Genomic DNA, 25,597 nt, shown 5'->3' on the forward strand with positions numbered 1-25,597 from the left:
ATGCACAATTAAAATACAACTGGATGGCCACATTCTGCCGTCTCTTGAAATGTGCCGTCGGATCGCCATCCATCAGATTTACTGGGCTGGAGTTGCCCTGTAGTTTTTTGCCACTACAAATAGCCATGACCCGGCTGGCAGATTTCTGTCAGCGGGAAGAAGCCTGGAAGAGGGTGAACTAGAATGAGCTGCCTGAAGCTCTTGTTCCATGCACCCAGCTGCCACATTGCACAGTTAGTTCCGGAGGACATTCCAGGGCTGGAACATGGAGGGAGGAGACGGTGACAAGCCAGACACTTAAAAAAAAAAGATCTGACTGGGGCATGAAACACGCTGAGGATGAATATTTTGAAAAACCGGCAAAAGGCCCAATGGCCGCCCTGTTTTACCCACCGTGTTTGTTTTTGTTTCGTTGCAGAGATGGAATTTTGTGATACTCCACACATCTTGTGCACCGGCTACCAGGCAGACATGCATGCTGTGTCCCAGCACGGCTATCCCATAGAGATGGGTTCGGATGTGGATACAGAGACGGAAGGCGGAGCCTCGCCAGATCAGGCCCTGAGGATGTGGATGTCTGGGATGAAATCGGAACACAGTTCCTGCTTATCGAGCCGCGCAAACTCGGCGCTGTCCCTCACGGATACGGACCACGAAAGGAAGTCTGATGGAGAGAACGGTAATGAAGCGACATGGGTAACCGGTTTTTTTCTTAAATGGCCCAGGTCGATTTGAGCCTTTATCACAGTGGCCCCATTCAGAAGACACCTTAAACCATGGCTTTAACCATGTTGGTTAAGCCAGAAAGCCAGGCTGTGTTCAGAAGACACCTTAAACTGTGGTTAAAGCCAGGATTTAAGGTGTCTTAACCTTTTGAACACAGCCCAGCTTTCTGGCTTAACCAACATGGTTAAAAATGTGGTTTAAGGTGTCTCCTGAATGGGGCCTTTGTGTGTGAGAGTGGGGTGGGGTGGGTACCAGCCCAAGGTATTCTGTTGCCTAAATGGCATCTCTGCTCCCTGGCTGAGACCAGCACAGTAAAAAGTATTGCTGCACCATTCACATTGCCAGTTCGTTAATTTATTTATTTTATTTGATCTGTAACCCACCCACCCCCACATGTCTATATAAAGAAACTGGCACCCAAGGTGGTTTATAAGCACAATGAAAATTGATTAAATGCAAAAGGAAAATACATTAAGAAAACAATAAAATTACAGGAGAAGATAAACAACAGCACTCAACCTACCAGACCCATTTACAGGCCAAAGGCCTTCTTGAATTAAGCTTCAGTCCCCCTTCATCTGTTCCGGGAGTGTTGAACCTGAGATCTGCTATGCCAAATGTGCTACTTCTAGTATCAGAAGCAGTAAGCCTATATACAACAGTTGCTGGGGAACGTGGGTGGGAGGGTGCTGTTGCACCATGTCCTACGTGTGGATTCCTGGTCAACAGCTGGTGGGCCACTGTGTGGACAGAGTGCTGGACTAGATGGACCCTTGGTCTGATCCAGCAGGGCTGTTCTTATGTTCTTAGATCCAGCTTCCCTGAAGGCCCTTTTCTGGCTCCTAGGGTTTCCGAGAGGGCCACACCCCTTTCCCTCAACCACATTCTCCTCTATTCTAAAAGCTTGAGCTGCCTCTCCTAAGCCAGTAAGAAGTTGAGGCTCAAATAAGCTGGGCCAGCTCCTTTTGCTTAGTCCATTTTTTATTTTATTTTTATTTTTATTTATTTAAGGATTTCTATGCCGCCACTCAGCCAAAAAAGGCTCTCACGGCGGCTTACAAAAGTATTTCTTGACAGTCCCTGCCCACAGGCTTACAATCTAAAAGACATGACACAAAAGGACAGGGGATTGGGAGGGAGGAGGAGGAGGGGGAAAAGGAAAGCAAATTCAGGCACTATAATCTTAGTTGCAAAGTTTTGCTTTCAGCCCCTCCCACCACTGGAATACAGCCCCCAAGAACTTCTCTGAAATGGAAATCAAGGGGTTCAACACCCCTGACCTATCCCCTCCTTATGGCGCTTTTTGAATCAAGCTGTTTTGACTTCCTGCAAGCCAGGGCTAGCCTTAACATTAGAGAGAGAGAACGGTGTATCTGCGTCAATTTGCAGGCAAATATAAAGGATGCATTCACTCAAAGTTACCTCAACTTTATCAACAAAACACATTCAGTTATGAATGTGTGGTTTCATTAGCGTTCCATAGACAGCAGTAGCAGAAGAAGAAGAAGAGGAAGAAGAAGAAGAAGAAGAAGAAGAAGAAGAAGAAGAAGAAGAAGAAGAAGAAGAAGAAGAAGAAGAAGAAGAAGAAGATTTTTGTACATGGTAGAAATATATCTTCTTTTCTACCCTGCCTTTCCAATTGCAAAGGAGTGCTCAAGCTGGCTAACAGGAGTAATAAAGCCATAAAGGGAGAGGGCCTTTTCAGTGGTGGCCCCCCAATTATGGACTGATCTCCCCGACGAAGCTCACCTGACGCCAACATGGTCATCTTTTCGGCGCCAGTTCAAGACTTTTCTCTTCTCCCAGGCAGTTAACAACACATGGAGTTTTTAACTGACCCCAGAATAGCCATTTTAAATGGACATTGCTGTTTTTATGCTTTTAAACTTTTGTATATTTGTTTTTAATGTTCATTGTTTTTAACTTTTGTAAACCGCCCAGAGAGCTTCGGCTATGGGGCGGTATATAAATGTAATACAGAAACACCATCAACGAGCTAAAGCAATATAGCAAGGCACAAGAAAGCAATCTAGCTATTTAAAACACACACACATAATCCAACAAAATGTAAGCAGCAGATATAGGAAGCTGCTTGGTACTAGGTCAGAGAATTTGTCCATCTAGCCCAGACTACACTAAATGCCAGTAGCTCTCTAGACTCCCCATCACCTGTCCCCTCATCATTTTCACCAGCGATGCCAGGAACCTTCTGCACACAAAGCATATGCTCTATCACTGAGCCACAGTCTCTCTCCAGATGTGCCTTCTTCAAACGCACCCAAAGCTTACTGGAACAACAGCATTTAGCAAATGGTGGACAACTGTCAGGGAGGAGGTTTTTTCTGTCATGGCACCCTGGATGCCATGATAGAAAAGGCCTTTTCATGATAGAAAAGGCCTTCCTTTAACTTGAGCCCGTTATTCTGTGTCCTACACTCTGGGAGGATCGAGAAGAGATCTTGGCCCTCCTCTGTGTGACAGCCTTTTAAGTATTTGAAGAGTGCTATCAAGATTGAGGGAAGACATGATAGCACTCTTCAAATACTTAAAAGGTTGTCAAACAGAGGAGGGCCAGGATCTCTTCTCGATCCTCCCAGAGTGCAGGACACGGAATAACGGGCTCAAGTTAAAGGAAGCCAGATTCCAGCTGGACATCAGGAAAAACTTCCTGACTGTTAAGGCAGTACGACAATGGAATCAGTTACCTGGTGAGGTTGTGGGCTCTCCCACCCTAGAGGCCTTCAAGAGGCAGCTGGACAACCATCTGTCAGGGATGCTTTAGGGTGGATTCCTGCATTGAGCAGAGGGTTGGACTCGATGGCCTTGTAGGCCCCTTCCAACTCTGCTATTCTATGGTTCTATGATTCTATCTATTCCTACCTCAGAAGGTGCCAGGTTATGAAGAAAGGTAGAAAGCTATCATCAACTAATCTTCGTGGACAGGCAGGTTGGTCACCCTGGCCATCAAGATGTCCTAGTCAGGACCTTAAAGATAATAATAGTAATAACCAGCTCTTTGAATTCAGGCTGGAAATAAAGCAAAAGGAATACCTAGAAAAAGAATGCATCTTAAGAACAATCCGTAACATATTCCTGGAGCAGTAGTTGATAACAGTGATTACTTGTGTATTTCCATGATAGCACTGTATCTGTTCAGTATTTACTGACGAATAAAACATCAAAGGGAACGTTGAAAGTACCAACTACCTTTGGAGTGTCAATACTAATAACATCTGAATCCAGAAGATGCTATAGCCAAGTGGAGTAAACCGTTGTGATGTGTGTCCTTTCCACAGTTCTGCTTATATATGTTTTGACAGTAGCAGAGTTCGGGTCATGTGTGAAGTCAGTGGTGTAATTTTTGAGTATGTTCTACAATTGTCCTTGTATATTCAAGGGCAATGTCCTGTGGGCGTTCAAGTTCAGTAACACATTTGGAAGTGTATATCTCGAGGAGGATCACAAATAATGCACTTTTGACACTCACACACTCATATATTTTCATCATTTATGACAAGCCATGTTGAGTTGAGATGCCGCTTTTGCACCAGTGTTCATTAGGCAAAACACCTCTTCAGGTTCGCCTTCAAGACTGAGAGAGTCCATGAAAGTGAGCTCTGATAGGACCCCTCCTAAGTCAGTGAGTCCTGGCAGGCTTATCTCGTAGCAGTAGTGGTGATGGGCAGCTGCAATGCTCTGATTAGCACCAGTTGTCAAACCATCATTTAAATGTCCTGCAATGCCCCCAATGTAGCTTTGCTCAGTGACCTTGTGGGAAATTTAACTGGTGGCTCCAACAACCAACCATGGAGCAGTGGGTAATAAAATTAAGAGAAGTCCAAGGTAGGGCAGACTTGGATAGTGGACCCTGCTGAGACCCTGGCAGCTACCTAAAGATACTGCATGCTGAATGTGTGTCCCCTTTTACAGAGGACAGTCCTCTATTTGAAGGGCCACCCTAACACCAGGCCTGCCTGGTGTGCAGATGAGTAAAGCCATGGGGAAGCTGGGACTCATGCATATGGGAGTGAAAGGGGGAATGGCTTCTGCTTGTTGCAGTTGTGGAATTGTAGTTCCCCATGGTTTTTAATGTTTTAAGTCTTGAAATGGAGTACCTGTCATGGTACTGCTTGCCCTCTTGTTATATTTGTGGGACTCTGTTGTGATTGGCAGTTATGCATGTCTTGTTTGTACAAATGATCTCCTTCATTCACACTCACCATTTTCCCCTGTGAAGGTTTGATGCCTACAGCAGCAAAGTAATGAAGTCAGGCTTAGAGGCCTGGTGTTTTTCGGTTGGGAGGGGGTATCCCTGAGATGAGTAGGTTCATTTCTCTGTTTATGTTTCATTCCCTGGTTAAGTTATATTTCTCAAGTTTTTCATTTCTTCAAAATGGGAACAGTACTTTCTGTTTTGGGGAAGAGGGTATAAAAGATTGAGAGAGCCAGGGAAGACCAGAGCCAGAGAAAGACCAGACGATAAGAAAGGAGCAGAAGGATGCAGCTTGAAGAAGTCTAGGTGCAGCTTAGGGTAAAAGAACTTCCGTTCTTCTTTTTTTCTTTTAATGCCTTTTGTATCACTCAGCTCTATTGACTAAATATCTTTCATTGTGATTTGCTTGTTTTAATTCACTAGTAAACTGTTGTATTAAACCACAAATGTCTGGAGTGCTAATCACCCTACGTCTACAACCTAAACCCCATGTTATTGAGAAGGGGAAGGTAAAAAAGAAGGAAGGTGGGTCTCTTAAGGAGGCAAAGATCCTTAAAGAGTTGCTCAGAGAGTCCAGGTCATAGGAAGAAATCCTGACACCCCTGTTTTGCATTACTGCATTTCCTAACTCTGCATCCTATAGGAGTGTCAGCTGAAGAGTGTCCATGGGTTCTCTTTTACAGAAAACAGTCCTCTGCTTGAAGGGCTGCCAGGGGACTGCACTCTATTTGGAGTTCTGTCTTGTCCATTCCAGTTTAAAGATTAAAAAAAACCATAGAACTGTTGCCTATGAACAGTTAGCAGTTCCGTGGAAGACTGTACAGTATTTCTATTGAAATTTCTATTTAAGTAGATGTGCTGTACTGTATTTCTATTCAAATTACAACAATTCTTTCCAAATTTGCATCTAAACATATGATTAGCATATGCACATTTTATGCAAACCTGTCTCTTCTTTAGCCTTCTTTTGTTTTGATGCTTTGTTGATGCATTTTCTCTCTCTCTCTTTGATGACTCATAAGTGGCCACTCTAGACAGTGAGAATGCCATCCTATTCCCCTGTTTGATAAGAATAGGTGAATGAGTGTTCTTTGAGACTGCTAGGACATTCCAGATACTGGCCTTAGCTAGACCCAGGGTCATCCCTGTTAATGTAAATGACACACAGGATATCCCGGGAGCAGGCAGGGACGACCCCGGGATAAACCTTAGGTCTAGCTAAGGCCACTGACTCACCACTCACTTCTGTGCCCAGCTCCTGTTCATACTTGCATTCACTGCTCGTTCTGCGCGAACGGGAAATTTGCACAAATCAAACAGTGATTTTCGCAAATCTCCCCAAATTTGAACAAATCACCTTTATAAACTAAAGCAGGGCTGATTCAGTCTAAAGAGGAATTTGTGCAAGTTTAACAGGGGATTGGGAATGAGAAAGCAGCAAAGAGGAGCACATGTTCGACAATTTGTGAATATGTTTGGCGGATGTGTGCTTTCACTCCTGCTTGTGTCCAGAGCTTTGAATGGGGCATTCTCGCAGCTTTTGTGAACAAAAATGGAATTCTCCAACATTTGTATTGTTTAATCTATGCATCGCCAGCAATGGGAGAAGAAGTTATGTATAATCCACCAATTGTTCCAGCACATGGTTACCACAATATTGTGTATATAGCACATCTGTGTGCTAAAATCTGCCATGCTGAGTCATTCCCATGGCTGAAACAACATGGAGGCAGGAAAGAAAGAACAACCAGATAGGACCAAATGTCTTCCTGACAGCATTTTTCTAAAGCTTTTAAAACTTGGTTTTGATCTGACTTTTATACTGTTAGTTTTACTCTACCCTGTGCCTGTTTGGTGCATTCTCTTCCCCTTCTTATTAATAAATAATAATAATAATAATAATAATAATAATAATAATAATAATATATTTATTTCTTACCCGCCTCTCCCTTTGGATCGAGGTGGGGAACAACATTAGAACAGAAATCAATACATCTTAAAAATTCATGATTTATTGTTTTATTATGATTTTATTAGAATGTAAGCCTACGTGGCAGGGTTTTGCTATTTTATTGTTTTACTCTGTACAGCACCATGTACACTGATGCTGCTAAATAAATAAATAAATAAAAGTGATAGGCTTTAGTGCAAGGGCCTCTTAATTCTTTACATCTTATGTTCATGGAGATCATTTTGAGGAAGATGTGAGGTTGTGTTGACTTATGCCTTACTTCCATGTAGCTGCAGCTGGAGGACTGCTATATAGGGGGATTTTAGTCTGCATGAACTAGGCCGTGACACATTAGTGCACAGTCTGCCTCCAGTTGCTCCTGAAGCAGAGCAAAATATATATATTATTAACTGCTAATAAAGAATGACTAGTTTCTTGGGGAATCATTGCCCATTCCAGCTTTCCTATAAATAGCTCTGTTCTGTCACATAAACAGTAACCGTGTAATGTGTGACCAAACACACAGACACATCTCCCCAAACACCCTTCAGCTGTAATGCTTCCGGAAGTTAGTGCTAGCTGAATTACAGAAAAAAGAAGAGAAACCGCGCACCCATTTTGTGAGGCAAGATTGACTTAATGCCAGCACTCAACAATATGAGAGAAAGCATATCTGGTTTTGCAACACATCTGCTAGCACCATTTTAATACATGGTTAAGCCATTTTCTCTTGGCAGAATATACTTGCTAAGGGTGATTGGCAGACATTCCAAAGTAAAGAAATACATCTGAAACGTAAAGATAGAAAGACTTAAAACAAAGTGTGTGTGTGTAGAGAGAGAGAGAGTTAAACTTTTCAGTTTCTGCCCTGATCTGTAGCTACGCTCTTAAAAGGATAACAGAAGAGGCAGTCTAAAAACATTCTTAGGAGAAAAAAATGAGATACGACTAGTATAATGCTTACGAATTGTCCTAAAGATTAAGGCCATTTGGACTAGGGGTTCAGCATCTGTAGATCCAGAACTTTTCCATTTTGTCAAGCATGTCATTGTCTTGTCTGTTCTATTGGAAGTAGGGACAGATTCCCGTATCGCCCCCGACTCTATGTGCATTTGCGAGTGAAGTGGGTGAGTCCCTGAAACTCAGGAACGTTTTTTATGTAATATATACAAGCATCGATTTGCGCAAAACCGCAGGTATAACTTTATGGAAATCATGTTGTGAACCGCCCAGAGAGCTTCAGCTATTGGTATAAAAATGTAATAAATAAATAAATAAATAAATAAATAAAATGTTGCACAACATTGCAGGATTAAATCGCACAATTTTGCACAAATTGCCCTATTCACAACTGCAATTTTGCACACATTGTAATTTCCGCAAATAGTTATACCTGCGATTTTGCGCAAATCACAATGTGTGCATATTTTTTTCTCAAAGCAGAAAACAGTCAGCTTGTCCAACTCGTCACGTGACTAGTCGGAGAAGCTCAGGGATGTGTGAGCCAAAGTCCAGGGGGCCAAGCTGGCAAAAACTCACCAAGCTCTACCCCCACCCCCGATGGATTCTCCCCACATCCCTAATTGGAAGTAACTATAAATCAGACCGAGAATGTGAAGATGGGTTTTTTGGTAAGAATATCAGATTTGTGGTTACGGAATCTTGTTGTTAGGTCTATTCTAGTTTTCCCTGCATATCGAATACAGCATCTTTTTTTTTTAACATTCAATTAAATAAACAACATTAGTGGAAGTGCATGTCTGATACAATAACTGTTATAGGAAGAAGCAGTTTCCTGGAAATAATGGCAGGTAATGTAACACACTGTTGTGAATTCTGTATGATCCTACATGGCAAATACCCTTTTTTTATGTGCAGCTCTAACAAACCATGTATGCAAATGTAACTTTATATCTATATTCATGCACGCAGCATCTTGTGTGTTATACATTTCACGTAGACCCAAGACTGTTGCAAAATTTAAAATCAAAAGGAATATTCACATTTGGTGGTGTTGGTTTTTTTTTTTTTTTTTGGCTTTTTAAGATAAGATTGCCATTCAGGAAATGTATTATTATTATTATTATTATTATTATTATTATTATTTATTTATTTATTTATTTATATCGCACCATCAATGTACATGGTGCTGTACAGAGTAAAACAATAAATTGCAAGACCCTGCCGCATAGGCTTACATTCTAATAGCAAAAGAACCATGCTCTGTGGGCCTAGCTACACTTTACATGAAATGCATAGCATGCAGGGATGTCGTTGTTGTTTATTTTATAATTTTTGCATTTATATCCTGACTTCTTTCCTCCAAGGAACCCAAGGAGGTGTACATAATCTTCCTCTCCTCTTTATCCTCACAACAACAACTCTGTGAGGTGGGTTGGGCTGAGAGTTTGTGACTGGACCAAAGTCACCCAGTGGGTTTCCATGGCCAAGTGGGGACTAGAACCTGGATCTGCCGACTCCCAGTCTGACACTTTAGCCACTACACCACACTGCCTCTCATATATTGTTCCTTAAATAGTTTCTTCATTTTAAAACATCGACAACGGCTAAGCATAAATAAATTCAGTCTACAAAATCCAACAAATTTTGCTCTTTTATCTATATAAATATGTCATCTTTGATGTCTTTCCTTAGTTTCTTAGTCTTACGGAGGAAGTTAATGTACAGTGCCATCCTATGGTCCCGGGGGCCATCCCAGAGGCTGTAGGTTATGTGCTCCCCCAAAGGCTGTAGACACTGCTATGACCTCGGAAGGTGGAACCTGGGATCAGACCATTTCCCCCTCCCTTCTCTGCCCCTGCAGAGAGCACCGCAATATGAGAAACATGGCGTCAGAGGAGTGAAGAGCACGAGTGGGGCAATAGTGTGAGATGAGAGAGGAGAGAGAGGAAGGAGCTCTTCTGAGGTTGCAGCCTCAGAAACGCTCCGGGAGAGGGGAAAAGGAGGAGGGAGGACAGGTCAAGACCCACAGGGTCCTAATGCCTCTCCATTACCCATCCAATCCACAAAAAAGGAGATCAGCTGGGCAAGCAGTAAATGGAAAGAAAAGGAGGAACTGGAGGCATTTTGACCTCCGTTCTCCCTCCACTGTGCCTTGCTCCTGCTGGATAGAATAAACAGAGGGCTTGGCCTATTGAGAGGCAATCCCTTAGGATTGCACCCTGAGCCCTGGTTGCAAAAACCTCATTTTGGATATCCTTTCTGCTGTGTCTGGTATTTAAAATAATTCCCCGTGTTTAAGATACACTGGTCTAGCAGCAGAGCTAGGAATTTCATTACATTTGGACAGTAGCCAGGAGGATGTTTGCACAGCTGAAACTATTGTGCCTTCTGCCCCTGTTCCTCAAGGTGTCTGATCTGGCCATGGCCATGCACGCCTTCGTTACAACCCATTAGGACTACTGTCACACTCTATATGGGGCTTCCTTCGAAAAAGGTTTAGGTAGTTCAGCTGGTCCAGAAGGCTGCAGCCAGACTGTTGATTGGAGCCTTTTGCAGGGAGTACATGACCCCCCCCCTTAACAACAGCTTCACTGGCTACTGGTCTGTTTACTAGCCAAATTCAAAGTTCTCATTATGGCCTTTAAAGTCTTATAAAGCTCAGGAGTCGGCTACTTGAAAGGCCACTGACCCAGAATGAGGGAATGAGAAAGAGTGTGACAGACAGACGACAGACAGAAAGAAAGAAAAGCAGAGGGAATGAAAAAGAATGAGGAAGGAAGGAAGGAAGGAAGGAAGGCAGAAGGAATGAGAAAGGATGAGAAGAAAGAAAGAAAATGAGAAAGAATGTGGAAGGAAGGAAGGAAGGAAGGTGTGGAGCCTAACAGAGCTAAGGTAAGATGGCTTCCCAGCCCTACCTGGAGATGCCCAGGATCAAACCTGGGGCCTTCTGCATGCCAAGGAGGTGTTCTGTTACTGAATCACGTTCCCTCCCTTGCTGCTAATATAGCATGTTGCTGCATCTATTGATATTTTTTTCATTTTGGGTCACTACCCTTTTAGTTTATTTCCTCTTAAAGTAACGTGGGTGAACTGTTTTCACTAAGAGGAACAAAATGAGACAGATGGCCGAAGTCATAACAGAAACTCGTGGTAGGAAAGAGGGAGGTAGTAAAACCAAAAAGAAGAGGAAGGTAACACTCAGTATGGAGAGTGAAGAGCAGCTTGTGCAAACACACCTCCTCCTTCTCCTCTTCCTCCTCCTCCTCCTCCTCCTCCTCCTTCCTTTGCAGCATTATTTTTTTGCAGCGCTAGTGGACAGTACTGATAGAGCCGGTATTTTTAGTGACAGCAGAGCGCAGCTGCGCCAGAGCCTGGAAGCAACTCAGCAGCCAGCGTTCTGCGTGGCCTTGGCATCCTCGCTGTGCATGCAGAGCCTGCCTCCAAATTGCAGCGATGTAGAAAACAGTGATCATCGGAAGCCTCCGGAGCACATCAGGGGGCAAGTGTAGCTTTTGTGTGCCAAGTTATATGTCCTCATCAGTGGGACGTCATGTTTGCATAACTAGGAAGAGGAAGGCTGCCTTTGCCAGAGCAGCAACTCCCGGGGACAATCAAACTGCCCTCCAGCTCCGGCCGCACAATAAAACTTGATGGACTGACTGATCGCCTTTATGCAGCAGGGTCATTCGGAGATGCAGCCGGAATTTCCAAGCCAGTTTTAAAAATACTCCCTTCTTTATTTCATGGACCTAATGGAGAAACACCATCTTCTCTTGTGGATGTGATGCACAGAATATTGCTGATGAATTGTGCATTGCTTTCAATATTATGCTAAATCACATCTCTCCCACCCACCTGCCCCTTTGGACCTTTACTATTTTGGACATTTTGTTGTCCAGATGCAGAAGCAACTGTAAAAACACTTTGAAAACTGTCTCTAGTGCTTTTTGTACTCTACATTCTGCTGATGGTTTAAATTTTGTATGATGTCGTCACGGTTTTATCCTTCGCTGCTGGTTTTATCTTGGTTTTCTTTTGTACTGCTTTTACTTGGGTTTTAATGTCCATGTGCTGTCTGTTTTAATTGTACACTACCCATAGAACTTTGGTTATTGGGCAGTTTAAAGGCTCCTTTATATGGAGTGAAAACAAGATCAGTTACTCACGGAAGTTTCTGGGTTTCTTTCATGACATCCTCCTCCTCCGGTGCCTCTCCCACCGGTTTTAAGGTTTATTCCGCTGAGATGTAACTTGCTGAAAATGCAGTAACAAATATACACCACTATCAAAGCACTTGTGTATTTCCTGGATAGTGGAATATTCCTATAATGTTGCAGCGCCATCTGCTGGCTTTTTAAATGGAACATATGGAACTTCCTCACCACAGAACCACCCCCAAAAAGGGGGAGAAGAAAGGGGCAGGCAGATTTATTGTGCCCATTGTAATCCCAGAATGGTTCTGCAAGAATAAAACCCAGAAAGGCCTCAGCTAGACGAAGGGGGTTGGAGAGAGGCGATCTCACGATTTTATGATCGCAAGATTGTCACCCTGGTTCACATAGGGTGCGTGACATCATGGCCACCATTTTGTTTTTTGTTAAAGGGAATGGAGCGCACAAGTACTCGTGCGCAAATAGTATTTTTTTAAAAAATAATAATTTTCCTCACTCCCCCCATCCCATCCCGTGCGTGGCTCCCAGCTCCTCACAGTTACTCACGAGGAGCTGGGACAAACTGCGACGCCAGGCCACACGTTCTTCGGTCTTGGGATCATCCCAAGACTGTGGAAAAAGCAGGCTACAACTGTAGGGTGATATCCCGGAACGAGGGAGGGATCATCCCTCCCTGCTCCTGGGATGCCCTGTGCATCATTTGGACACACAGGGACGATCCCGGGGCGATCACCAGGATATCACCCCGTCTAGCTATAGCCTAAGGGAAGGGGGTTCTTGTTTAATACAGAGATGCTCTAAAAGTCTAGCAAATCGTAATCCCGGATGGCTCTGCAAGAATGAAACGCAGTAAGGGATCAGGTTTTTTGCTTAATGTAGAGATGCTCTAAAAGTATAGCAAATTGACAAATCCACAGACAAATTGCTGGCAATATTTAAAATTTTACAGAAGCTCCCATTGAAAGAATGGGCAGTATCCAGTACTGCCAGTTGCGCTTCTGCTAATTCTGCAGCTGTTGGGCCTACTGCTAGCACAACAGGAACTAGTGCTTCTGACAGCAACCTCGGAAATCATAGAATCATAGATTAGTAGAGTTGGAAGGGGCCTACAAGGCCATCGAGTCCAACCCCCTGCTCAATGCAGGAATCATAGAATCATAGAATAGTAGAGTTGGAAGGGGCCTACAAGGCCATCGAGTCCAACCCCCTGCTCAATGCAGGAATCCACCCTAAAGCAAACTTGACAGATGGTTGTCCAGCTGCTTATTTCCAGAACGGGGCAAGTTAGCAGAACTCCTTTCTGTCAGATCAGCTGATCTGTCCCCATTCTCTTGCAGGTTGTTGCTGGCTCCTGATAGCGGCTAGCCATGAATCCTGCTACACTCTGGCCAATGTCTTTAGCTGAAGGAAATAGGTTTTGATTTTTTTTTATCAGCCTACAGCAGTGGGTGTGCAAAGATACTGTCCCCCCTACACACTAAACACACACACACACATACACACACACACACACACACACACACTTTCCTCATAGGCATTTATTTATTTGTTCATGAACGATGCAAAATGGAAAAAAGAGTTACATTATTGGTTAGTGCAGGTACTCAGTGGAGCTAAACCAGCATAAACGTATGTATTAACTGGCTACGTGATTTCTGGAGTGGCAAATCAAGTCTATGTTCCAGCACCAAAGAACTCCCAGCTCGTGTCCCCCCCCCCCAAAAAAAATGTATGTGCTCATTTATAAGTTTGGATGCAAATTTAGAAATAATTATAATTTTAATAGAAATGCCAAACATCTCACCCTTTTGTGTAAGAGTGTGACCAGATGCCCTGCGTGCCTCCCTGTCCAGTCTGCCGTCCAGATGATAGTAGTTGATGGACAAATTCAAGGCCCCTGTTGCTATCTCATCTCCTGGTGGTTCTTTCTTTTTAAGCCTGACACTGGCCTAATCTACACCAAGCAGGATATTGCACTATGAAGGCGGTATGAAAGTGGTACATAAAAGGCCGGAGCCACGCTGCTGCTTTGTGGCGCTATTGAAGTGCACTGACAACTTTTGGGGCTCGTTGACACATCCCATACACCGCTTTCATACCTCTGTATCCCGCTTAGTGTGGCTCCTGCCTTTTATGTACCGCTTTCATACCACTTTCATAGTGCAATATCCTGCTTGGGGTAGATTAGGCCTTGGACTGCACAGCCCTTTGACTACAGGGTTGTCCTTTTTAAGAGAAGACACTTGTGTGTTTGAGAGACAGAGAGAGATTTGTGCTTAAGCTGTTCATGATGACTTTTATTTTCTCTTTGCGAATAGGAAAAACAAAAATACACACAGCTGAGTCACTGTTCCCTAGGCTTCCATTGACTCGTTCAGTTTAACGTTTATCTCCATGTCTATTGATGATTGCATTGATTATTCTTATTTTCGTCTCCGCTTTGTTTTCCATTCTGGGACTGCAATTTCTGCCATGTGCTACCTCTGGAACGTGTATCCATTTGGCTGGGCAGTAATCATCTCCCACCTTGCTCTGTGGCTTTCTCCGCAGGACCAAATGTGATGGAGTGGTTGAGAGTCTCTTCTTCTTTTTATAGGCTATCTTTTCCCTCCAATATGTTGCCTGATTACTGCACTACAATTCTGATTTTTATTGAATCATTTTAGGGTATAATTTATTTTCGATCTTTAGTGCCTCTCATCCTTGTCTGGAGTGGCCTGCATTATTCCAATCACTCATCCTTGTTTACATCTTTTCTTTCCAGTCAATCTCCTTCCGTCACCCACCCCCCTAAGTATCCTCCTGGCTTGCATCTATGCTGAATCTCTTGGCATTCAATTTCCCTCTTACGCAGACATGGAATAGCATATCATTTCCAGCCCTTTAACTATCTAGCTCGACTCGTTTCCCCCCCATCCCTTGAAAGCATGGCTTAAACATGGTGTAAAAGATTAAATGCCGTCGCTCTGTTTAAAAGAAAAAGAAATTAAAAAGGATGCTCTCATATGCATTAAAATTAAAACGATGCAATTGTAAGCAAAATGGTATAGATACGTTTCTTTGAAATTCCAATTTACTGCTATATAGTGCATGCCAAGCACTGCGATTATGAAAGTGGAATTCTAAGTGATGCAAGGGAACACTGTCATGGTGTGTTGTTTATAATATACACTTCCAATTATCTGGGGATTTGGGGTTTGCTGTCTTTCCCATCTTTATACTTGTTCCTTCAAAACCATTTCCCCTATAACCTGTTAAGGAGTGTAGTTCAAGTATAATACATAAAGCTAAATATCCCTTAGCAATGCTTGAGGATTGACACGGAAGCTGCAGCCTCATCTATATAAAGCTTTTTTTTTTCCAGCCGGGCAAAGGCGGATTCTTGTTATAGTCGAATGGATGGTTTGCCTGCTCCGTTCCCATGAGGATCTGCTTTGAGGTCAGCCGATATGGACAAGGCATATTGCTTTGTTCAGGTACCAGCTAGGTTGCCCAAGCCTCAAACGGATTTGTCCTAAAGTTCCAGGGCATTTTTGCTCCTAGTATTTTGCCTTCGGAATACTGAAAAAGTCAAAACAAACATGTATAATATAACCTGTTTGCATAAAACACGCAGGGAGAGACAGAGGCACAAGAGAGCACAGAAGCTGTCATCTCAACTAAACAGCATGGTCACCTAAACATAGGTAGCAACCTTATACCAAAGAAGAGTATGTGCCTGTCTAGTCCAGTAGGGTCTGCTCCAATTGACAGCAATTCTCCACCGAGTATTTCCAATCACCTGCTACCTGGTCCTCTTTTAATGGGAGAAGTCAGGGGTTGTACCTAGGACAGGGAGGCTGCTGAAGCCTCAGTGAAGCATCTAGCTACAGCATCTCAAGTTCCTGAGCTGTCTTCAGTGGCAGCCATATGTATGCATGTCTGTATGTATTATAGTCTTGTTTGTTTCCTGCCCTTCCACAAGTTCCCAGAGCATCTCTAATGTGTAGAACATATTAGAAGGGAAATGACCTTACTCTGAGTAATTGTCTACACCAGGAATGGGGAACGTGATCCTCTCAGCATTGCTGGTCTGTAACACTTTACCATTGACTATGCTGGCTAGGATTGGTGGGACTTGGAACCCACCAATATCTAGAGGGTTACATGTTCTCACCCCTGATCTACACTGATTGATAGCAGGTCTCTAAGGGTTTTAATGGAGGGTTTGTCTAGCCTTACCAAGAGATGGAACAGCTTTTCCTGGTGATCTTCTCTGTGGAAAGCACGGGTGATACAAATGAACTATGTCCCTTAACCACCCAGGACATGACTGACTGTGGGCAGTTCTATCTTCTCCAGGAAAGATGCAGCCGATGCATGAGCCTAAGCTACAAAAAATATGTGATTTAGCCACTGCCTGCACCCTAACAACCAAAAACAGTGTTGGATCTAGGAGAAGGCACAAGCTGCAAACCTGATTTATTCAGGAGGCAGCTGGACAACCATCTGTCAGGGATGCTTTAGGGTGGATTCCTGCATTGAGCAGGGGGGTTGGACTTGATGGCCTTATAGGCCCCTTCCAACTCTACGATTCTATGATCTATCCCTTTCATTTGGAATTGGACCCAAATCATCACATGGCCCTGTCTGATCTGACAGGGCTCTTCTGGTACCCTTCTCACAAACCATCCCTTTCCAAATTTACTGATGGCAGTTTTTTTTTTGCAAAGGCTTTAGTGCTTCCGTTATCCTTGGGAGTTATAGTTCCTGCTCATGCCTTGAAGGTTGCATTCTGTGCCCACCAGGACCCGTCCCTGTTACCCCACTGTTTGGGAAGGATAAAGATTGGGATTGAGCCAGGATGCAGGGGTGTGAAGGAACCTTAGGGCAACATAGTCTCAGAATAATTCTGATTTTCAGCTGATTTTATTTTGGATATCTAGTGCATGTCTTCCAAAATAATGTGATTTCTGTGGACCTGTTTCATTGATGGGTAATAGGTCTGAATGAATGTGATTTAAATGGACCTGTTCTGCTGATCTCCATTAATAACTCAGTTACTAGGTAGCAACTCTCAGAGAGGTAGCCATATTATTCAGCCACAACAAAAAACAGAGTTTTTTGGCACCTTTAATACAGGTTAGGGCTGCAACGCTAAACAGGCTTCCAAGCCTATACACACTTAACTTGGAAGTAAGGCTCATTGAACTCAATGGGGCCTTTTTCTAAGTAATCATATATCGGATTGCACTGTTGTGGCTTAAACTTTCATACATTAGAGTCCACTTCATCTGAACCCTAGTCCAGGAAAGAAGCAGTGCATGGTGCAATAAATCTGTTTAGTCTTAAAGTTGCCACAAGACGCTTTGTTGTTTCAGTTAATTGGGCAGACACAACCACTATTGCTTCTTATCTGGACTTTGTGACACACAATTGCTAATAAAACGAAGAGAGCACTTGAAAAATTTCTGTGTTTGTAGAAGCTAGGAATTATCCCCTCTTTCAACAGGGGAAATTAATGCTTCCTTCTATCACTTTGCTAAGGTCGCACTAACAATCTCCCTGGTTTATTCCCATTTCAAAGAAGGAGTGCGTGGTCTACTCCATATTTCCGAGAGTGCCCTTTGCCTTCAACTTTTGTGTGTGTGGCTTCTACAAGTCTTTGAAGCACATCCAGGGACTGGTTTACTTCGTGATCTTTCTATTTCTCTAACAGCTTTTGAATACTGCTCCCTCAGCCTATTTCTCCATGCTTTTAAGTAGGATTCAATATTTAAAAGCTGGCCTCTAGCTTATGCCTCTTTTGCTTCCCATATTTATTATTTGATGGAGTCTTGAAGTAATTTTACAGTAAATACAACAGCAACTATCCTCCATGTGGTAAATAAATAAATAAATCCCACAATCATTTGCCACGGGGAATGAACGGATTTTGTTACCTCCATTCCATCTGCATTTCTCAGATTCTTATGCATTTTTTGTTTTGTCATATGTTTATTAACGGAACCATATATATATATTAGGGGGTGTACAAAAAATTCACATTTGCACAAGTGTGAATTTGTGCAAATTCCCCCAAAGGTTAAAAAAAAAAATTCCTGGTCTGCCACTCCGTGGAATACACATGGCATGAAAACAGCCAGTTTGCTGCAGAATCTGCAAGTCAGTTTCATAAAAATCCAAACTCTCTTAAATCTCTTCCAGATTTCTCCAACAGATTTCTCCAACCCTTCTGCTAGCGGGAAGTTGTAACTGCTATACAAGATTCTGATTTAGCTTTAAGAGTGCTGTGTAGGAAAGTCCTATGGCAAAAGATATAAATAGTATAGTAATTAGGGATGGATTCCTATACCACTGACCTGGGAGTAGCCCCACTTAAATTAATGAGAGTCACTTTGGAGTAATCATCTGTAGGATTGACTGCAGATTGAATGCACAGTAGTAAATGATTTCATAACTGCATGGTCTAAATCAGCCTTCCCTGACCTGATGTTTTGGACTCTGACTCCCATCAGCCCCAGCCAGCATAGCCAGTGGTCAGAGATGATTGGAGTTGTAGTGTGAGACATTTGGAGGGCACCAGGTTGGGGAAAGCTGCCTTAGAATAATATGTGTATAACCCTTTTCACCTGGTTGCTGCTGTCTCCAGACCTCGATTAGCTCAACATGTCTTAACCCTATTTTGAATAAAGGTTCTCCGTCTTTGTCATGAATCTGTTTCATCCCATTCACCTCCCATAACTGTGCTTTTATTTCCAGCTAATACAATTTCACCTTCAGGAAATGCAGCCAGCCTTCCCGCTAGAAGCTATTTTGTTTGGTATTCAGGGCGTGCCTTCCATCTAGAGTCATTTTCTCAGATCTATATGTTCCTTTTCTATCTTCTCCCCACTGTCCACAGGTTCTTCTGTGACACCCACATCTTTTGTTTTATTCACTTTAAAAATTGAGATATTTGATGTAATCTATATCCTTCCTACCTATTCATTATATGGTTAGTTCTTCTTGCTACCGTTAATGTGCGTTCCCTGCAACACTTTCACATTGTCTTCAAGCAATGTTGAGGGGTCTTTCCTTCCCAAATCACATTGTTTCATGATTTGGATACCGCTTTTCAGCCATTCGGTTCCCAGGGTGGTTAACAACAACATCAGCATCAATACAAATAATACAAAACCAGAACAAAAAGTATGATCAGGGCCAGCAACGGGTTGGCATTATAGGGCAGTTGCCATGACCCATACACCAGAAGGGGGCCCATTGCGAAACAATGGACCGTACGTTTAACCTGGAGAAGAGAAGATTGAGGGGAGACATGATAGCACTCTTCAAATACTTAAAAGGTTGTCACACAGAGGAGGGCCAGGATCTCTTCTCGATCCTCCCAGAGTGCAGGACACGGAATAACGGGCTCAAGTTAAAGGAAGCCAGATTCCAGCTGGCCATCAGGAAAAACTTCCTGACTGTTAGAGCAGTATGACAATGGAATCAGTTACCTAGGGAGGTGGTGGGCTCTCCCACACTAGAGGCCTTCAAGAGGCAGCTGGACAGCCATCTGTCAGGGATGCTTTAGGGTGGATTCCTGCATTGAGCAGGGGGTTGGACTCGATGGCCTTGTAGGCCCCTTCCAACTCTGCTATTCTATGATTCTATGCCTCTGCTATCTCAGTGAGTGAAATGGGGAGAAAGAGCAATTCTGTTTGCCTTGTCTCCTTGCTCCGGAAAGTGGTGTGGATTGGGAGCAGATAGAATGGCAAGCAAATGGGTAGTGGCATTTAACAGCATGTGATGACTTTTTAATTGACCCCAGATCTATCTTTAGGTCTGGCTGAGAGTTTAAAGTTGTTTTAAATGGATATTGTCTTTGTATGTGGTCTACTTTTATGCTTTTATGGTTTTCAGTTTTGTATAACGATGTTTAATGTTTAAATCTTTCTAAACCACCAGCTATGGGGTGGTATAGAGTTATTGTTGTCGTCGTCATCATCATCGGGGAGGATGAAGTAGATGCACTCAGGGAGGGCGGCTGACTGAGAGTACCTTCCCCAAGCCTCATCCCCCTCCCAAAAAAACCCTGGCACTGGCACTGCAGATCAATAGATAGATAGATACCTAATAAGACCACCAATTAAAATACATTATTTATTTATTTATTTATTTATTACATTTTTATACCGCCCAATAGCCGAAGCTCTCTGGGAGGCTCACAAAAATGGCAGCTAGGAGCAAGGGGATCTTGATGCTAGTATGCTAAGCTGCCCACCATTCATGACCTGTACGTCCTCTACCTTAATTCAGTTAAAAGGCATTGTCCTCACACACTATTAAAAGCTTGCGGACTCTGGATATGTGACCATCTCATCACCACAACCCATGAAGATAACTCAAATTGGCTACTTAAATCCTTGGTGGGAAATATAGTCCAATCTTGAAGCATCCTCACCTCAAGATCAGCAAGGGAAGGCATCTTCTGGGCACCCCTATGTGGTAAACTTTGTTCTAACTACTTCTATCTCAAGGGTGGACAACATGCAGCCCCCCCAGATGTTTCATCCTACAATTCCCATTACTCCTCACCACTGGCTATGCTAGCTAAGGCTGATGGGAGTTGTAGGCCAAAACATCCAGAGGGCCACAAGTTGCCCACCCCTGCAACCCCTGTTTAGCCAGCCTGCCTAAATTCAACCACGCAGCCAGGAACCTCTGAATCGCCCCTGTTCATCCCCAAAGCCATGCTACTGTACACTTTGTTCAACCTCACCCCAAATCCACCCAAAGTCATTGCCCATTTTGTGCACCCAACCTGAACTCTGTAGCTGCTCTTGGTTCCAGCTACCCTGTATACTTTGTGAGCATGGGAGTCAATGCAGACAGACACTCTCCCACGCAGCTCTGTTGATATTTCACCCGGCTGCCTGTTCTTCATGATCCATTCTTAACACTACCCAGCTCCCTTTTTGTGTATGTTGAAACCATGTTTCCATGGCTAGAGCTTGTATGCCATCCTGATAATGTTAGAAGAGCAGGGTACAAATTCTAATAATTGAACAAATGAGATTAAAAGCAGCAGATTAAAACATTAAAAAAATTGAAAACTGGAAGAATAAGAAGGTTCTCACCTGGTGCTGAAAAGGTAGAAAAGTACACAGGAGCCTTGTGTCAGATCATGATGGTAGCCAGAAGAGAAAGTTACTTGCTGATCTAAGTTCATGAGCAGGTTGGTGTTCCTTCAGGTGCTTTTGTGGAGGGCTTGGAAGCAAAAGCTCTCCACAAGGTATGACTTTCTACAGATAAGGAAGGCGTCGATATTACGGCGCAACAGGGAAGACTTTAAGAACTTCTGTCTTGCCTTTCACTTGTAACTAGATGGAACTAATCTCCACACGCAGCTCCTGAGGAAGGACCACTTCGGGTCTGAAACGTTAAGCTTCCAATACACGATTTTTACTATTGTTTTAATCGTTGGATTATTTTTGAAAGAAAACTGTGAAAACCATTCATTTACTTCATCGAACACCAGAGTTTTACTCTCCTTTCACTACCAGTGTTTTGGTGTTTTTTCCTCCTCTTTCTACTCCAACTCATTGCAGGCCAAATCGGGCCAGTTAATGGAAAATGGAATAAAGTCCAGGGGCTGAGCTGACGAAAACTCATCATTCTCCGCACACGTCCCCCAGACAGATTCCTTCAGCATCCCTATGCTATTATTACCGTATTTCTTCTATTCTGAGACACACTTTTCCCCCCATATAAACATCTCTAAAAACGGGGTGCGTCTTAGAATCGCGGGTGCATTTATTATTTCTTAGAATCAAAGCTTTTTTTCTGTTGGTGGTACTGAAATTAGTGTGCGTCTTACAATCGATGGTGTCTTAGAATCGAAGAAATATGTTGTTGTTGTTGTTGTTATTTGCATTTGTAAACTGCCTAGAGAGCTTCGGCTATGGGGCGGTATACAAATGCAATAATTGCCAGCCTACTTGCATGGATCACCTGCAATAGGCAGAACTCATGCTTAGCAAAATAGTAACGGGAGAAAAACCCCTAGACCTTAGGTATTGTGTCTTGGAGAGGTTCACTTTTTGCATCCTGGCTTGTTCTCCGTTGAACCTTATTGCCAGTGGTTCTAACATCTGGCGAGGTTTACAAGACTGCAAACAGTAGCGAGGTCAAAGAGATAAAAGAGCAGGTGCCCGGTGATGTATTCTAGTCACTTGTGTAAACCCAGTTAAACATTAATGCGCTGCAGCACAGTTAATATGCCATTTTACTTTCACATTTCAGCTCCGCTTCTCTGGCCTGCAGCGAACAAAGACTGCATCTGATTTGCTGGGTTGGTTTCAAGGTGATTTAAATTTATCCACTGGCAGATCATAGAGAGGACATGGCAGAACATGGGCAAAAAAGATCCGCCTTTGATTTTTTTTGCTCCTCCCGCAAGGTGTTGGAAGAGTAAAGTTAATGTCAAAGGGAAAGTTGAAGATGAGTACAGAGCAAGGTTAGTGTTGTGCCTCTTCGACCCAAGGACTGGATTCCCTTTTGAAGAAGGTCTCGCAGGCTCACATATCAGTGATGGAAGGACCCAAAGACGCTTGGGATGGGTAAAAATACCCGTATAGTTTAACTTAAAGCTCTTATTACCAGTAATTAAGCTGTAGGAGAGGCATTTAATTTTAGAATGGGAAAGAAACCAGGTGAAAGCCAAATGATCAGTGGACAAAGGGAAAGGCATGGTGCAGGGGTATGCAGCTGTCTGGAGAACCCCAGTCCAGCCAGATTTGGCATGAGAACCTAAGGTTCAAACCCCTAGTGTAGAGAAAGACAGACAGGGCATGTCTAGACAGGCTGATATCCCAGGGATCATCCTGGGATCATCCCTGTGCATCCACATGACGCGCAGGGCATCTCGGGAGCAGGGAGGGACGATCCTTCCCTTGGCCCGGGATATCACCCTACCCTTTAATTCTGATTTTTCATGTGGTCTCAGGATGATCCCGAGACTGAGGGACGTGTGGCCCACCGTCGTGGTTTTGTACCAGCTCCTTGCGAGTAAACGCAAGGAGCTGGGAACTGAGCACAGAACTGGGGGGAACATGAGCGTTGTTGTTTTTATAAAAACAACGTACAGTTTAGTTTGAGCGCTCGTGCGCTCGTTTTCCTTTTGAAAAAAATCCAAAATGGCAGGTGCAATGTCATCTTCCTCCTGGGATGTCGCTCGCCACTTGTAGACTGAGGGGGAGGATCTCACGATCATCATATCGCAAGATCATCCCCCTCATCTAGCCATGCTCACAGACCGACAAAGACAGATGTCCATCATAGAGGGATAGAAGTAAAAATAGCCTCTCTAATCCTGGCTTCTCATTCATGGGAAGTGTGCTTGTGCCTGCAGCCTAACTGCTCCTGCCTCTCTCCTCCCACCCGTGGGAGTGGTGAAACAAACCAGGAACGCAGCAGGAGATGAAAGCTGGGCATTACGCCCAAACTTGGACTTGGACTGTTGGTTGCCGATTCTTGGCTTGCTTCGGTGTGAGAATCCTGGAGATGGATTTCGACACCTGTTGGTGTGTTCCTAGTTTGTTTAGCTGATGGGAGGAGCCAAGCAAAAGTGATTGGGCATCATGTAGTAGCAAGCTGCTCATCAAAGCCGGAATCAAGGGTACGCATGGTTGGGTACTTGCAGGCACTCACAGCACATACCTGCAAACACATCTTGGGCACCTGACAGGGCGGGACGGGGGGCAGAAGCCGGTAAAAGTAGGGAAGAATCCTGTCTGAAACCCTGGAGAGCCATTGCTGCCGGTCAGTGTTGACAATACTGGGTTAGATGGACCAGTAGTCTGACTCAGTATGAGGCAGTTTCCAACATTCCATGATAAGTAACAAATAAATTCCTAACCTAGAATTTCCCAAGTTTCCATGGGGTTGGGGCAGGTCACAGAAAATTAGAGCTGAATTGGGTAAACAGGGAGAGTGTGAAGGTGTGAGATCTTTGCTTCTAAAGTGGAAGCTATTGCTTCTTTGCTACTGCACTTTTTCCTCTCCAGAACGCTGCACATTTCAACAACAGTTATCAGTTTATCATGCCACTGAAGGTGACCCAAGAACAAATTTCCACCTAATCCCCCAAGGTATCCTCAGATTAGCAGAGATAAACCCTACTCTGGTATCCAAGATAAAAGTCAAGACATTAATTCAAGGGTGTAAATTTATCAAATGCCATCATATCTGGTGTGCATTCAATATTAAATGTTAATCAAATTACTCTTCAAAAGCCTGGGCTCCTGGTTATCTTTAACTTGTCAGTCGCGACAATGGTGTGACATGAAATACAGACAGAAACATTATGAACAACCCTTGCTGTCATCTGTCAGTTCCCAAATACCGAAGGGAATCTTTTTTCTTTTCTTTTTTTAAGGATTACCTGAGTGATTCAATTGTTGCTTTCATGAAATGTCCGCATCTTACAAAGCTTCCCCGCTACTAAATTGTCCTTGTTCGTTCAGCTGGGATAGGATTGTTGTTTTTCAATGTTGGTATTTTTATACTCATGATGGATCTCCATACATCAAGCGTTGTGGGCTTTTATTTTATTTTATTTATTTATTTATTTTTCTAATAATGTCTTTCGCATTAATACATGCCGTTAGCGTGAATGATTTATGTGAGCAAGCATGACCAATAATCCCAGAGTGACTCCCTAACCCTTGAAATAAGTGCTTGAAATGTGTCCCGTTGCATAGAGTGTGATGATTTGCAGGCTGGAATCTCAGTTTCTGAGCATTAAAGCTGAGCAGGCTCACGGTCCAGCACCTTAATTCCCCCAGCTGAAAATGGATTCTTAGCGTATTTGTGACTGTGTTTATCTGCTTTCTATGGAAAGGGCCCCACTGCCATTCACCAAAACTAATTCCATTCTCACTGCTGCTGCAGTGTATAACCAAAAAGCTATATTTTGCATAGGAGATGCTTGGAATAGGATTTTGAAGTGTGAGAAATGTGGAGAATTGGTTGTACGGTCCTGCTGCCTGGGCCCTGCACTATCATTCCAATTGCAGACCCAGGGGCAGACTCAAAATGGTTTAGTGGGAAATTGGTATCGTACATTGTAGATTTACTTTCCTAAGTACTTAAGATTCTTTTAAAAAATAAAGATTTATTGGGAAAGGAGGTCAGTCGCTTGAATGGGAAGAGAACCAAGCAAGGGTGTGTAAGGAGGAAAATATTTTGCTTTTCCACTCACTTCCCATTCTGTGTTGTTTTGTTTCCCATTGCTTTGAATTGCATTAGTACAACACTCCAGATGTTTTGGACTACAGCTCCTATAAGCCTCACCAAGCATGACCACATGTCAGGGTTTATGGGAGTTGCGGTCCAAAACATCTGGAGGGCATAAGGTTGCCTATGCCAGTAAAACCGTGTAAAGTAGACACAGTAGAGTCTTTAGCAATTTGCAGTGGTCCCAAGGGAAGGAGGACAGGGATTTTTTTGTTATAAAAATTGGTGTTACGAACATGCCCCTGTTTTAACTGTGAATTGTTGGTGGGTATACAGCTAGCACCAGCTACAGGGTTTTGAGAGCTCTTGAGC

The 25,597-nt window shown here is 43.4% G+C and overlaps 1 protein-coding gene across 8 annotated transcripts in view; it reads left to right on the top strand.

The window, feature by feature from the left end:
• The window catches only part of TENM1 (teneurin transmembrane protein 1), a 332,266-nt gene that overhangs the window by 56,057 nt on the left and 250,612 nt on the right, over nt 1–25,597 (top strand). For all 8 annotated transcript variants that reach the window (XM_063141817.1, XM_063141823.1, XM_063141820.1 and 5 more), the window contains exon 2: nt 419–679. In XM_063141817.1, coding sequence (XP_062997887.1) covers nt 419–679 — 261 coding nt within the window. The remainder of the gene's footprint in view (nt 1–418; nt 680–25,597) is intronic.

This window comes from Elgaria multicarinata, chromosome 15 (genome assembly GCF_023053635.1).
Source record: "Elgaria multicarinata webbii isolate HBS135686 ecotype San Diego chromosome 15, rElgMul1.1.pri, whole genome shotgun sequence".
NCBI lineage: Eukaryota > Metazoa > Chordata > Lepidosauria > Squamata > Anguidae > Elgaria > Elgaria multicarinata.